The 15,526-nt window shown below is 43.7% G+C and overlaps 1 protein-coding gene across 3 annotated transcripts in view; it reads right to left on the bottom strand.

The window, feature by feature from the left end:
- The window catches only part of Apbb2 (amyloid beta precursor protein binding family B member 2), a 322,787-nt gene that overhangs the window by 90,484 nt on the left and 216,777 nt on the right, over positions 1-15,526 (bottom strand). For 2 of the 3 annotated variants that reach the window (XM_026387551.2, XM_077803554.1), the window contains 4 exons: positions 12,192-12,400; positions 2,343-2,405; positions 1,869-1,954; positions 1,683-1,743 (listed from right to left, as the gene is read on the bottom strand). In XM_026387551.2, coding sequence (XP_026243336.2) covers positions 1,683-1,743; positions 1,869-1,954; positions 2,343-2,405; positions 12,192-12,400 — 419 coding nt within the window. The remainder of the gene's footprint in view (positions 1-1,682; positions 1,744-1,868; positions 1,955-2,342; positions 2,406-12,191; positions 12,401-15,526) is intronic. The other variant, XM_026387558.2, reaches the window with a different exon arrangement.

Raw genomic sequence — 15,526 nt, 5'->3', positions numbered from 1 at the left:
TTCTCTTCTCTTGCTACTGTATTTCTGCCTTTAGTGCTGCCCTCCCTCAGTCACAGGGGCATGTGCAGAGGGTGTGCCAACCCCCAACAGGTGCCCAAGGCCCTGCCTGTGTCTTGGTGCACACGCACAGGCCATCAGCTTTGGGGTTCCATCACCAGCTGTTACACAGATGCACCATCGGCTGTCCAGCAGTGAGGAAACCAGTCAGGAATCTCCTTTTCCCATGGGCCCATCACCCTAATCCATGACAGATAGGCGCCCTACAATATTGAAGCCAGATTTACAGTTAGGTAGTCAGTGTAGGTAGGTAAATCGGGTCTAATACCGAGTGAAATCTAAAATGGAGGCCATGCTGGGAATGACTCAGGGAAAACAGGACAACTCATGGAATGGTAATGAAGTCCTGAAGAGGCCCTAGGCCAAAGTCCACTTGGAAGAAGTATTAATGAATAGCCCCCAGCAGATCTGAAGATAGCCCATCACCAAGAAGTGATAATGAAGTCCTTCCTGCTCAGACCACTTCTTTGGCCCACCCGTGTCCACCCCTCGGGCCTTCCCACCTACATTCCATCACTGAAAGAACTATAAAAAGGGGAGACAACTGCACTTCCACGGATTCCACCTTCCGGGTCCCCTTCTTCCTCCGGGAGAAGTCTTTTCTTCTGTCCTTTAATAAATTTCTAATCTCTACTCTGACCTTGCCTCGGCGTGCTTCTTTGGTGTTATTCTTCAACATCGGGGAAGCAAGGACTCGTCACCGGTCAACAGCGGTAACAATATCACGCCCGGACACACTAGGTAAGTGGATGGGGAGGGGGCAGGCAAGAGGCTCACTCCAGAGTTGCCTGCTGGATACACTCCATGCTCCATCCTGAGATGCCAAGGGTGTGGGACACCTCCTCTAATCCACCCCATGTTCATGGCCAAACCCATTCTGAAGGAGGAAGGCAGCAGGAGTCTCTGAGTGGAGCCAGAGATCAGAGGGCTGAGCAGGGCCTGGAGTGTCAAGGCGGGCAGGCAGCTGAGCAAGAACTGCCTGGGTAGTCAGGGAGGCCAGAGTGCGCACAGCCTAGGCTCCACTCCTGAATGCATGCTGCACTATCCCACAGGGCTTCAATTATAAAATAAAAATCCAAAACAAATGATTATTTCAAGACAACCATGCAACATTAGAAACTGTGTAAGGGGCCCTCTCAGCATAGGACCCCACCAGAAATTCCAAAGCAAAATGGAGACCAGGATGCCCTCACTTTTCATCATAAAGCAGTATCTCCAGCCAGTGTTCACGACAGGGATGGCAAGGGCGTTCCACCTGCAGAGGTGCAGGTTGCCCTGGCAAAGGAGGGTCTCACATCCTGCCTGTTCATCCTCTCTCTCTACAGGGCAGCACTGGAAGTGTCTTTAAAAGCTTCTGGAGCCCTCATCTGAACAGTCGTTATCTTAGCTTATTATATTCTTCAAAGAAGTGATGCAGTGACATTCAAGCAGTCTTAACATTTAGACATACCCCAAACCTAACTTGGCCTATGGATGTTCTTAGAGTGATTAATCCAGATGATTAAAAAAATAGAGATGATCAAGGAATAATTACTTATTAAGTGGCTCGGGACTGATGGTTTGTAAAAAGAAGGCCATTATCCACAGTCCTTATTTTGATGCAAGAATATATTTTTCTTACAAACCTTGGCTTCTGGGTCACTGTTGATACTACAAGAATCGTCATCATCAGCATGAGGGACATTTCTAGAAAGAAAACCAGAAAACTGGTCTTAGAATTCCATCGCACACACTGGCTGCAAAGGTTGCACTTTTCAATCGCAGACCCCACCCACATCCTTCCTACCTGACCCCACCCACATCCTTCCTACCTGAGTTTCAAAGATGCATAACGTAGCGTTGCTCCTTCGAACTCTTTTAAACTGGGGTCTGGATTAACTGTGGCTGCATGCAAATCCTAGAGGAAAAAAGATCCTTGTTAATGTACGACTGGGTGTAGGGGGGGTTGTTACATTGCCTCCAGCATTAAAGGGGAGCGAAGGTCCCGCAGAGGCAGAGAGTGGTGTGAGCTTAGGCAGAGCAAGGCATGCAAGGGCTGCTGGAGGCTTGACTTGGTGCATAGGCGCCTGTTCTCAACAGGGAACCTGGGGCCATCAGCTTGGAGTCATTCACAACAGGAGACATCAAAAAAGGCAACATGAGTGTGAGCTGCACGCCCCTTGCCAGAAGCCCCTTCGCTTCGTCCCTGCAGAATGCAGGATATTCACAAAGAAGAAAATCATACAGCCGCAGCCATGCAGAAAGGAAAACGTATGGAACGATCTAAAATCTGACAATATACTTGCCTTCCAAATGTCACTATTAATCTTTCCCCCATTCAGAACAGCAAAATCACTCCATGGCTGTTTCTAGACATGTAATTATTCACACAGGAAAAAAGCACATTGATTTAAAGAAAAAAGAAAAGAAAAGAAAAAGAAAAAAAAAAACACAAGACACTGTTGTTAGCATTGATATTCACAGGATGGGTTAGGGAACAAATTAACTCTAACAGCAACTTGTTAGTTCACTCTAAGACTAGCTTATCACCTGTAGACTAGGGCAGGGGGAGACAGGGGCATTTTAATTACTTACCAAAACAAATGACTGAATGTTATCAGAACCAGACAGTGATTTTCTAAATGTAGTTTTCAAAGCAAACCATATGCCTAAATTCCATAGGAACACTACCCCCCCCCCCCACCTTAACCAGACAAAACTGTTTTACAGGGGTAGCGGGTAGGGATGACAACATGTTAGTCTGTCAACTGAGGATGCCCATGGCCAGGGACACAAAAATCTGAGGATCAAGTTATTGTCACTTACAGAAAGGGGAGACAGGGTTAGTAAGGAGCACAGACTGACAGCAATATCTTGCTGACATTTGTTTTACTGAACAAAAAAATCATTCTAAAAAATCTAAATCCCTCTAGCTCATAAAATGCTCTCCTTCCTTGCCACACAAACCTCCTGAGAGATTAATATGTGGGAACTAAATGATTTCCTAAGCAGAATCACAGCACAAAGCATGGTGCCTTGCCTCAGAGGGAAACTCCTGCAACAGGTCTCTGCCTCTCAACCACTCCTCTGTCCACCTCCGACAATAAGGAATGTCTTTTCTTTCTTCTATGCCAAGGAAATATTCAAATATTTTTCACTTAAGATTTGCAGAAATAAATGAAACTAATAGAATGCAAGGACAGTCCTGTGAGTCTCTGTTCACTGACTGGTCAGGCAAATCTCTTGCCTTGGGTAATAAATGAACAAAACAATATTTTTACAAGGAAGTAATGTCTCAACTTTGTTCTTTGAAAATGAGAAATGAGCACTGACCCATCACCTTAAACTCATGTTAATACAGTTCTTAAAACCACTAAGGGAAGACAAATTTAAATTCAGATGATCCAAAGATGCTTTTTCTTTTTTTAAAACTCTGTAGGTCTTGATAAGGGCAAAGGCGCTGCAAATGAGATGCATTTTCTCAACTCCACAGTAGCTGTGTTTGCTTTCTGGGGCTGAGCTCCTGAATTGCAGAGTTTATAATACGAAAGATCACCATACTTATTGTTTAAAAAAATCACTTTTAATGAATAAGAGGGTAGGAACCCAGCCCCTTACCTCTCTCCTTACTCTATCAGTGTCCAACCTCCGCTGAGGAGAAAATTCACTTAGGAGAATCTTAGACTCTTAGTGGAGATGGAAAGGCAAACCCCGAGATGGGTGTGGGACTCAATGCACCAGTGTTCTCCTGGGGACAAGACGCCCAACTTGCTCATGCTTTTCTCTTTCTTTTTGGCAGTACTGGGGATTGAATCCAGGGGCGCTCTATGATATTTCCCTAGCCCTTTTTATCTTTTGAGATAGGGTCTTGCTAAATTACTCTGCTGTCCTTCAACTTGCATCCTCCTGCCTCGGCTTCCTGAGTTGCTGAGATTACAGGCAGTTACCGCTGTGCCTGGCTGCTCATATTTTCAGAGGGGTCAGTAACCAAAAGGTTTATCGTGAACATTATAGGGGATATAATAAGGATTCATGATAAGGACCTGAGATTAAGTGCAAACTAAAATTTCAAGTTAGATTTTTATGTTTAACAATGAAAACAAGCACCAGACCTAACTCTGCTTTCATTTGCACACCTATGATTCCAGCAATTTGGAAGGCTGAGTCAGGAGGATGGCAAGTTCAAGGCCAGGCACAACAAATGAATAAGACCCTGTCTCAAAAAGGTCTGGGCATGTGGCTCACTGGTATAGTGCCCCTGAGTTCAACCTCCAGGACCCCATCTCCCCAAGAAAAGAACATGTGGCTCCAAGTTATCATCTTTGTTGATAGGTCTGGTTTTCCCTTAAGTTGAACTTTGAAAAAGAATGTCAGATGATGAATTAAAGGAACTTGAGATAACTGTGTCCTTGTAGAAAAATTTAGGAATTAAAAAAAAAAAAAGAAAGAAAGAAAAGGAGGGGTGTCTAAAAAAAGAAATCTGAAATCAGAATTTACCCCAGACGGGCTATGTGTTAGCAAAAGAAGAGTATTTTCTAAAGCAAGTATTCAGAAAAGTTCCAGCACTTAATAAAAACAGGTCTCTGTGTGCATATGTGCTCTTTTTTCTTTAAATGTTTTTTATATATTTACTCTTTGGACATAGGAGCTCTGTAAAGTGAAAGCTGATTACAGTTCTAGGCCTATGTGAATCCACTTCTCCTGCCACGGAACGCAGGTCAGCTGGCAATCTTCCAACAATCACCTTTTAGAGATTTAAATAAACAAAGGCCCTATACAGTGATTTTTCCAAAATCTTACAATAACATGGGCTCTCCTGAAGAGACCCTTCAGTATAAAACTCAAGTAAGGAAAAATGGAAACTGGCGCTACTCAGTTAGGAATGGGCCAAAGATCTTTTTTCCCTCCTGTATTTAAAAACATCCATTTCCGTCAAAGATGAGAAACTCTCTCCCCAGTATAAGTGACCATAGTTTTTTCTTTTTTTTTTTTTTAAAAAGGAAGGTCAATGAAGTACAAAGACTTTTTCTTAAATTTGAAGAAGTACACAGTCATCTAAATATTTTCAATTCATAAGAGAGAATGTTTTCTACATTTAGCTAATAATTTTAGTTAATAAAAATTTTCCAAAAACAACCAATGAGAGAGTCTGTGGTTCAACAGAAATTCTCTGGCCACCGGGGTCGGCAGTCTGGGTGGTGGGGGTGGGAGGGATAAAGGAAGAGACAAAAAGAAAAAGCAATGGAGGAGGGAAAGCAGGCGAAGCCAAATGTTTCAGGTGAGACTGATGGGAGGAACGGGGAGTGATGGAAAGCTGCACTAATCTCCTGTGAGCAACAACCTCCCACCTGGTAACCTTCCAGGCAATACAGCTAAAGCCTCGCACGGCCAAGTGATGTTCTGCTACCGAAATGCAAACCAGAGAGTGAGAGTAGAGGGCTGGGGACATGCTCTCCTGGTGCTTGTCCTGACCTTGCCCAGCTTGCAACATCCCATACTCTAAATATGACGATCGTGTGCAGTTCTGGGTCCTCAGAGACAGTGTGTACGGGAAGACTGACCCCCGCCTGGAACACAGCACCCTTCATGACAGATCAGCACCAAGCAAAAACTGTGCAGGGGTGGGTCTACTAAGGGAAACCAGCTTGCTTCTTCCATATTTCTCTCCTGGGGTCTTGGAAAGCAATTCCACAAGTCAAAAAAAAAAAAAAAAAAAAAAAAAAATGAAGCACTATCCTTTTGCTGGAAAAAGGCCAATATTAGAATTGATCCTTTGACCATGTCAACAGGATGTTCCCGAGGATGGAGTCTCATAGGGCTGGGAAAGTCCTGAGGGAACCTTCCTCAGGGTACACTATAGTTCAATTCTTCCTCCAAAAAGCATGTGCCGGAGAGCACCCCCAGTGCAGCAGTATTGGAAGGTGGGGCCCGATGGGAGGGGGTTGAACCGAGTCTCCACCCCCTTAAATGGATGAAAGCCAATTATAAAAGACCATAAGTTTGCAAGTTCTTTTGCTTGTTCTCTCTTGTACTGTGTGTGCACTAGAGGGCCCTTGCTAGAGGCAGCCCTGGATCTTGGATTTTCTGGCCTTCAGAACTGTGTGCCAATAAATTTCTGTTCATTGTAAGTCACCCAGTGTCTGTGGAACTGTTGCTGGAACACAAAACCAACTAAGCCAGGGTACCCAGAAGGTTTCTGGGAAGTGGTATCAAAACACAAACCAGGGAGAATGGAGAGCTAAACTGCTGAGGACCAAGTGAGGACGAGAGCATTTGAACATCTGGCAGTGGCTCTGGCAGAAGATGCCATGTCATCTGTGTGTCACTCCCAAAGCTCTGAAGCTAGTCCAGCTGTGGGAAAGCCGGAGTCCAAGTCCTAACTCTGCTTTCATTTGCTCTGTGGCCTGGGTTCTACCATGTATCAAACAGGGCTAAGAACACCTTGTATCAGGGTGAAGACAACCTGTGATAAGAATGTTAGCTCTTAGCTCAGGGGCTGGCTACCAATAGGTGCCCTAGAAACGACAGTTCCCTCATCCTCTACTCTCTCTCTTCCTGCATGACACAGAGGTTGATGACTATGAAGTGTCTGCATTACACTTTTCAATCTGTTTTGTCAAGACTTGAGGCTCACACTGATTGTGGTTTGTGCCTGCCTATAATCCCAGCAATGCAGGAGGATCTCAAGTTTGAGGCCAGACTCAGGAACTCACTGAGGTCCTAAACAACTTAATGAGACCTGGTTTCAAGATAAAACATAAAAGGGGGCTGGGGATGTGACTCAGTGGTTAAGTGCCCTTGGGTTCAATCCCAGGACACCCCCCCCTCCAAAAAAGGACTTTAGATTAACAAGTGTGGCCTTGATGGAAATGGTAGAAAACCTGCAATATTGGAATTCCAGAATTCCAAGGAATCAGCCAGGCAGTATGAAATGAGCATTCTGTACATTTATGTGTGTGCATGTTTCCCTTTCTTTTCAAATACTCTCTGTGGTTTGGGTGGATGTGATGCTATAAGGGGAGTCCAGCAGGTCCCCCTTCCTTCTCCACAGTTTTGCTGTCTGCAGTTTCAGTTATCAGCTGTCAATCAGGGTCCAAAAATATTAAATGGGAAAACACAGAAATAAAGTTTCTAAGTTTTACACTGTACATCATTCTGAGTATCGTGATGAATTTCCATGCCATCCTCCTCCTCGCTCCTGGGAAACGAACCCTCAGTCTGTCCACACACCTGCGCTGTATATATACCTGTGCTGGAACTTAGTAGCTGTCCTGGCTGTCAGACTGACTGTGCAGTACTACAGTCCATCTAGGGGTTGGTACAGATAGGTTTTAGGCAGCTACTAAGGGATTTCAGAATGTGTCCCCTGTGGATAAGGGAAGACCACTGTATGGCATATGTTTTATTATATAAATACAATTCAGAAAAGTAAAAAAAAAAAAAAAATAGTAAGACCGAGGCTGGGGTGGTGGTTCAGTGGCAGAGCATTTGCCTCCTACGTGTGAGGTACTGGGTTCAATCCTCAGCACCACATAAAAATACATAAATAAAGATACTGTGTCCATCTTCAAATAAAAAATATTTTTTAAAAACTAGTAAGACTGACAGAGTTTTGTGCAATTAGATCTCTGAGCAGCAGCATAATGTCGACACTCCACTCTGGATGGTTCTAGCGCTGGCTCTGCCGTTAGAGCAAACCAGTCAAAGCTCCCTCTCTCTGAGGCTGGGTTTCGCCTTCATTCAGCAAACATCTGATGAACTTTGTCACTATCACGAACTGTGCCAGGTCTGGGGACATATAACACAAGGACATCAGGTCCTGACCCCCACAGTTTTCTGGAGGGAGGTTAACATGCTCTAGGTCATGACACTTCGAAAAAATGAGAGAGAATAAGGAGCTTTCAAAGCAGATGATGGAGAGCAGCAGTCCCCGAGAGACACTGGGGTGAGGCCAAAGAATTTAAGAGCAAGTGACACACAAAAATAAGAGGCTTGGTTCCCTAGAGGGCTGGTTGTCACACAGCACTCAGCACCGAGTCCCCAGGAAAGCTTATGAAAAAGCAGATTTCCAGGTCCCACACATTTTACAAGTCCCCAGAAATCCTCCTGGTTGCTGTTTTAGCTCACAGGCTGAGAAAGACTGTCACAGTATCTCCAGTGCTCTTTCCAGATCTAAAACGTCTTGATTTGTCAAGAAGTTCAGTAAAATGATGACAAAACGGCCCTTGATGTTGTCATCTTATTTCCCAGTGTACGTGGAAATACACTGGTTCTAAAGGAATGAATTTCGCCCCTCCTGGGCACTAACTGCTCAGAGCACCCAGAGAGGCCATGCAGAGGGCTTCAACAGGAACAGAGCATTCACGACCAAGGTGAGGTTCCAGTTCTGAAGAATGATTCACCTGCCACCTTCTCTATCCTCTCTTTTGGAGAAACCAGATGGTCTCTCACTCAAAAAGATTTGTAAGTAAGATTTGGCTATGGGCCAGTTATTCATAAAAACATTCTGTGTGGCTCTCATCTAAAATTCCAACACCCGAATAATTTGAGAGGTAATTTTGAACAAATAAATGGCTTGGGGTGGGGAAGAGCACCACGTGCCAATTTTGGTGGCAAATGTTTCCTGGTCCGTTTGTAAACTTTGAAAAAACACGGCTGACATGTGCGGTGGAAACATTATCCACGGCGCTTAACACTTCCCGAGTGAACTTTGGAATGTGAAACGTGGAATTTTCAAACTGTAAGGACGCCTTCAGTCCTAAACTTTTGTGAAGTCAACAGATTTGGCACTTATTTGATTCATTTTTTTCCCCCCAACTGAGCTCAGGATAAAGCTGAATAAAAATATGCATTTCTAACACAAGTGTCTTCTCTCCTTTAACATTTTGCCTTTGCTCATGTTTCAAGATTAGTTGAAATAGATTCTATTTAGGGATCAAAGAAATGGTGTTAGAGAAACATTCATTTCTCTTCCGCTGTCATTAGCACCTGAAGTGGTGCTATTAAGAGAAGTCATTTTCTAGAAGGCTCCGCGTGTGACAGAGCTGTTCCTCGGGATGAGATGAAGAGACTTGAGTCTGCAGGCTTCCTGATGCATTCTGGGAAGCTTGGAGGGAGGCTGGGGTCAGCAGACCTGAAGTCGGGTGGACTCTACCGTGGAGCAGCTCCGCTAGCTTGTGTAAGCCCTTGGCATCTCTGGGTTTCAGGGTTGTCAAGTGTAAAATGGGAGTGACAACTAGAGTCCCAGGTGCCTGTTTCATGGAGAGGAAAGCGACAGACACTGCCTGGAGCTGGAAATCTCTGTGGTTTACCATCACCAACAGGGTTCCCACATCCCGGTGTGTGGCGGCTGGGTTTTTCTCCAACTCTCTCATTCCTCCCCTCTCTCCCTGCTCATCCCTTTGCTTCTCTGATTTTTAAATTTAATCCCTCTTACATCTGCTGGGTTCTCTGACTCAAAGGATGGCCGCAGGTACAGAGGGGAGAATGAGCAAGAAAGAAACCATTGAAAGGTGAATCAGAAGAATTCCTGTCCCCTCAGTCTATTAAAGGATTGGATACGAGTCCCTGTTTCTAAAACTTCTAAAAATAGTCATCTATTAACAAAGATTTGTGGAGGGATAAGACTTTGCTAGTATAATGGCATGGTCAGCAGCAGAAGAGAGCAATGGCACCAGCCTAAGGTGGAAATTCACATAGTGGGGGGGGGGGGCAGAGCACAGGGCTGAATTGGGACAGAATGTCTCCCTACTCTAATACCAGCTACATGGCTACTCAACCCTCAGACTCTCTTTTCTTAAATATGGAACATAATAGCTGTCTTTCCTGCCATAGGAACATCATCTGGTAAAAGAAATAATATTTATAAAAATACCCTGAATTTTTTTTTTTTTTTTTTTTTTTTTTTTTTGCAGTGCAGCGGATGCCATCCAGGGCCTTGTGTACGACAGGCAGACACTTTACCACTCTACTGCTGAGCTACACTGTAGACCCAACAAACCCCTAAAAGCAACGATGAGGCTGAATTATGGGGATATATTGAACACCAAGATTGAACTCCAAGAGGGAAGGAAAATGGGGTGTGTCCCTTCTGAGCCTGGAAAGAGGCACTGAGCAATGCATGGGATGTGGGTAGGAAGCAGACATAGAGGGGGAAGAACAGACAAGAGTTGGCACCAGGAGGCTCAGGGATTAGATAGGAACTCTGACGCCTGAAAGTTTCACCCAGGCCAGCTGCCTTGGGTGAGTGTTTTGCAGTCAATATGGAAACAAAGTCTACCATAGGAAGCAAAGGTATAAAAATCCTTGGCCTTGGCTGGCTAAAGAAAGACTTATTTCTTCTAATTACAGAGGACATAAGACTCCTGAGTTAGGAATTGTGCCTCAAAGTTAGTCCGATTTCCACACCTCAGAGTCAATGGGGAGAGGGAGTAGACTGAAACTCCAAAGCCAGGGGTGATGAGGGACGAGAACTCTGGCTGAGGATAAAGGAGAATTCAGGAACTCTTGAATGTCAGACCCAGCATTGCTGCAGGTCATTGTCTTCTCTGCATTCCAGTTTTCCCATCTGTAACACACAGATGCTGGTACCAGATGACCTCTTCCCACCCTGGTGTTCTAAGACTGTAGGTTATTCTGTCGGTGAACACGATTAAAGGGTCGGGATAGAAGAATGAAGTCCTGGAATGGAGAAAGATCCTAACAGAGATGCCAAGAGAAATTATGTACAGCTAAGGAGGAGAGCACCTCTGCCATTAGTGAGGGCAGAGGCTAGTCCTGCCCGGCTCTGGTCTTGGAAGGTCCCTGTTGGTACCAAGAGGAAGTCCTGGATGCATCCAGGTTAGAACAGGAGAAGAACTTCCCTCTATGTCAAGTTCCTTCAGGACAGGGGCTAATTTGGTTCTCCTTTATTCCCTAGGACACCTAACCCAAGCTGAATATATCACTAAATGGAAAATGTTCAGGGAATGGAAATGTCATGCTGCAATAAAAAGCTGTCAAAATAATAATAATCTAGTGATAAGAAAAAAAAATATCTTTTGTGGTTCATTGGACTGAAGCATGCACCTGAAGATCAGAACAAGGAACCAACCAACCTCGTTGACCAGTGAGGGTCCAGCTCACTCCACCCTATCACTTTAGAGATGAAGAACTGGGGTCCAGGCTGGGCAAGTGAGATGCTGCAGCCTTGAATTAGCAGGAATGTGATAAGATGATAGGTCTTATTGCCTCCCAGAACAACAAGTAAATAATCAATAGGAATAAGATACTGTGTTCACAGACAGGAAAAGTGATAACAGTTGAAAATGACAGAAAAGCTCCACATGTAAGAGATGAAGTGTCCTCACAGTGAAAGATGATGGGCTTGTTTGAAGAACAAAAGAGGGAGAAAGGCCGGGTATCATGGATCAAACCACTTTTCTCAAAAAAAGAAAACAAAATCATCCCTTAATTGTGACCTTTCCCAATTATAATTCTCTTGAATGTTCTGTTATCAGGATTTGCAAAGGTTCACTGCAGGAACTTCATATTAATAAATATCACAATGGAATTTTTAATGCCTCGATTCTTTGTTTAAACATCCAGATTTCGTCCTCAGGGATGGGAAAAATTTATGCTGCTAATTATTTCTAAAATTATGTCACTTCTGCTAAATAAACAGATCCTTTTCAAAATAGAAATTAAACATTTAAAGGCTCTCAAGGGTTATTCTTGCAGACATCCTTACCACGCTAGGAAAGGAACCCAAGGCTAATAAGATGCACGGTAATTACCACATGCCTGGCCAAGAGATGTTTTTCTGCGTGTAAATATTTTATCGAGGCAGCACCATGCAATGGTACCTGCAGAGTAAATTACTGCCTCCATGGGCCCTAGGGAATCTTAACCACTCCTCATTAATCAGCCCCTCTTGCTTTCTGTACTGGAAGGGTGTTTCAAGACACCAAAAGCCATTAAAAATGAAAACACCCTCAAAAGATGGATATTAACACTATTTACTAAGAGGAAGCATTCCTGAGATTTCAAATGCAACATGCATGATAATCAAAAGGCTTACCTCGGTGACCTGTTGGGGGTGGAAACCACTAGTCTAAAGAGAAACCACAAGTTTACATCCACTCTACTAAGCCGGTAAAAAGATACTTCCATTTTACCTCATTCTCTGGGGTGGGAGATGGCGTTACAGAGCTAAGTGACCCTTTCCTAGAACCCTGGATATCTGCGGGGATGGAGACAGGCCGTTCCCACTGAGTTGTTCCTGTTGGGATGTGCCAGTAATAGGTCCCAGCGATGTCATTGATTCTTTTCCAGCCAGGCGGCAAATCCAGATCTGTCTGAAATGACTGATCACTCCAGATATCTGCTGGGAAATGGAAAAAAAAAGAAAGGGCTTTATTAAAAGAGGAAAAGAGCCTTCCAACGTCAGTACCAAGAGCCAGGCGAACTGTACAGGCAGATGTGTCCACAGTCCAAATGAGAAAAACCAAAACCATCCTGTGGATATCAAGTGTGGTAAAAGGGGTGATAGGGAAGAAACAAGGCAAGAGCTGGAAGAGCAGGTTGGCACTTGAGAATATTGACATATTCTCAATATATTCTCAAATATCAGATCCTTCTATAGCTCTAAGAACCCTGTGACCAAGCTAAAGCACCGCGAACCAGGATCAGCTACCCAAGCAAAATTCACATGGCTACACACCAAATCTACTGGATCCTTCTGTTAATTACTGGCTGGGACCATATATCATTCTCAGCTACGAGTATAAATCTAATTTTCTGAATCGTTTTCAATACGTGAGTACTGTATTTATATCTTTCATGCACTTTAACAACCCCTCCCATTCAACTGTAAACACCCACAAAGTAGCAATGTCCTTTTTAATACTCTAGAATTCTAAATTGTTCAGAGAACATTCCCGGGAGAGTGAACTAGAAAGGCCTTAGAGTTCAGCAAAGAACCAGACTGGCTTTAAAAAAAGGCCAGTAATGTAAACACCTGGAGGAGGGCAGGTGTGAGAGACAAGAAGGAACTGTGGGGACTGTGGCAAATGGGTGAGCATCGACAAAGTCCAAAGGCATTCAGATTAAAAAAATAAGTTTTTTTTTTTTTTTTAAGCACTGTGGATGCAAATAACATACATCCACTTGAGCCAAATGTGTTTCAGCTACTTGCTTCATATTAATATGATGTCAGTTTCCAGAATAATTATTTGCTTTAAAAAAAATCTCAATCTTGGAGCCAGCCATGGTGGCACACACCTGTAATCCCAGCCACTCAGGACACTGAGGCGGGAGGATCACAAGTTGAGGCCAGCCTCGGCAACTTGGTGAGACCCTGCCTCAAAATGAAAAATAAAAGGGACCGGGGATGTCGATCAGTGGTAAAGCACCTCTGGATTCAATCTTCAGCACCACACCAAACCATTTATTCTTAGCCCTGAGTTAAACATGAAATGGATACAAGAACTAAAGAGGAGAGGAAGTAGGATCAGAAATTCATAGAGATGGCGGGGTCATGAACGAATCCCAAGCAGCTCCATCAATGCAGGCAGGAAAACAAACTTGAGTTCTCCACCCAAGTATCCCTTGAAGGGTTAGGGCCTTTCCTCTGTGGCCACATAAAAGAGGCTAAGGCGTGTTATTGAGCTTTAAATCAGAACAAACATGTAGGCTTTGATCTGGGTGAACGTCACTGCACCCCATGTGGGCAGGCTTGACTGAGGCTGTTACAACCACAAGAAGAAAAGGAGAAACCCAACAAAGAGGCTGATTAAGACTCTGGGCACAGATGTGCATTCATGCAGCTGTCTGGCGTTCCAGAATTTTTTTTTTTCATTTAAATCTGCCAGAGGCAAAACTGCCACCAGTGTCAAATTATGATGCAAATTTCCCCCTTCCTGACAGAAAAATTAAGCATGATTTCATAATTTCAACTTAACCACATTTTGTAGAAACCACTTGAGCCAAATGTGTTTATATATTCCTTTTTCTTGTCCCCCCTTTAGGGGGTCAATGGGGTCATTTTGATTGTTACTTTGGAAGCAGAAGGGGTATACAGAGACTGCCAGTGACCATTTCTATGGGTTTATGAGGTCTAAGGGCCTGAATTTCCACATTTATCCTAGGTGACTTTACTGCAGGGGCATTAGCGAGTATGAGGAATAGCTACACACAGTATCAGCACATGAAGTCATGTCAGACCCCGGGCCCAGATCAAGAGCATTGGGTTCTGAGGAGGTAACTGGGGGTGGAAGGAGCCGGGGCTGTAGCATGACTCTGTGCTGAGTGGCAGGAATTGGGCTGTTTTGATCTGAACCAAACCTACCCTACTTTTACCTGATTTATAGTCCAAGTTTATGCTGAGAGTTTGCTGGAACAAATTTAAAAGGAGGCTTATTTTGTTGCTAAAAATAGAGGATGATGAAGGAAGAAGTAAACTGAGCATATTTACAACATTAACAGTCCCAGCATCACCTACAGAATCCCCTCGTTATTGCACATTGGCGTAGAGGGCACAAGGGCAGGTGGACAATATGCCTGTCTCACTAATCACTGTCTATCCAAAACCCAATATTGCAACAATTCAATAATAAATGGTGGATGGATGGATGGAAGGATGGATGGATAGATGGAAAGAAAGAAGACAGAAAAGAATAAAAAAGGAAGGAGGGAGAAATGAGTGAATAAATTAGATCCTCCAATGAACTTGGCACTTAGCAGAAGAGGTAGTCTAAAGCAATCTGTTCTATTCAACTTCTTTTCTTTTTTATTTTTTAGAGAGAGAGAGAGAGAGAGAGAGAGAGAGAGAGAGAGAGAATATGAATTTCAATATTTATTTCTCAGTTTTTGGCGGACACAACATCTTTTGTTTGTATGTGGTGCTGAGGATTGAACCCGGGCCACACGCACGCCAGGCGAGTGCGCTACCACTTGAGCCACATCCCCAGCCCTGTTCTATGCAATTTCATAAAACAGAGCAACTCCATGACCCCAACACTGCTAACAATGTCCTCGTGGATAAAACAGAAATGCAGCTGGTCCACCTTATCTGCTATCTGCAGGTTCCACATCCATGGATTAAACCAAGAGGATCAACAAGAGAATTAAAAAAGTAATAATAACAACAAAAATCCATATCTGAACTGAACATATACGGACTTTTTTTCTTGTTTTTATTCTCTAGACAACACAGCATAACAACTATCTACCTAGCATTTACATTATATTAGGCATTATAAGTCCAGAGATGATTTAAAGTATAAGGGAAGATACACATGGTTTATGATGTAAATACTATGCCATTTTATAAAAGGCACGTGAGTTTGGTATCTGTGAGGGGTCCTGCAAACAATCCCCTGCAGACACCAACAGACACAGTATAACATGATAAACCAGAGTTCTGGGCTGGAGGCCAAGGGGTGTTGAGTGGGATTGTGTACCTTTTCTGTACTGACAGGTTCCACAAGGAAAGAAGGCACTATCCCTTCTG

Source organism: Urocitellus parryii, chromosome 10 (assembly GCF_045843805.1).
Source record: "Urocitellus parryii isolate mUroPar1 chromosome 10, mUroPar1.hap1, whole genome shotgun sequence".
Classification (NCBI taxonomy): domain Eukaryota; kingdom Metazoa; phylum Chordata; class Mammalia; order Rodentia; family Sciuridae; genus Urocitellus; species Urocitellus parryii.
This window is presented reverse-complemented; position numbering and strand designations above follow the sequence as displayed.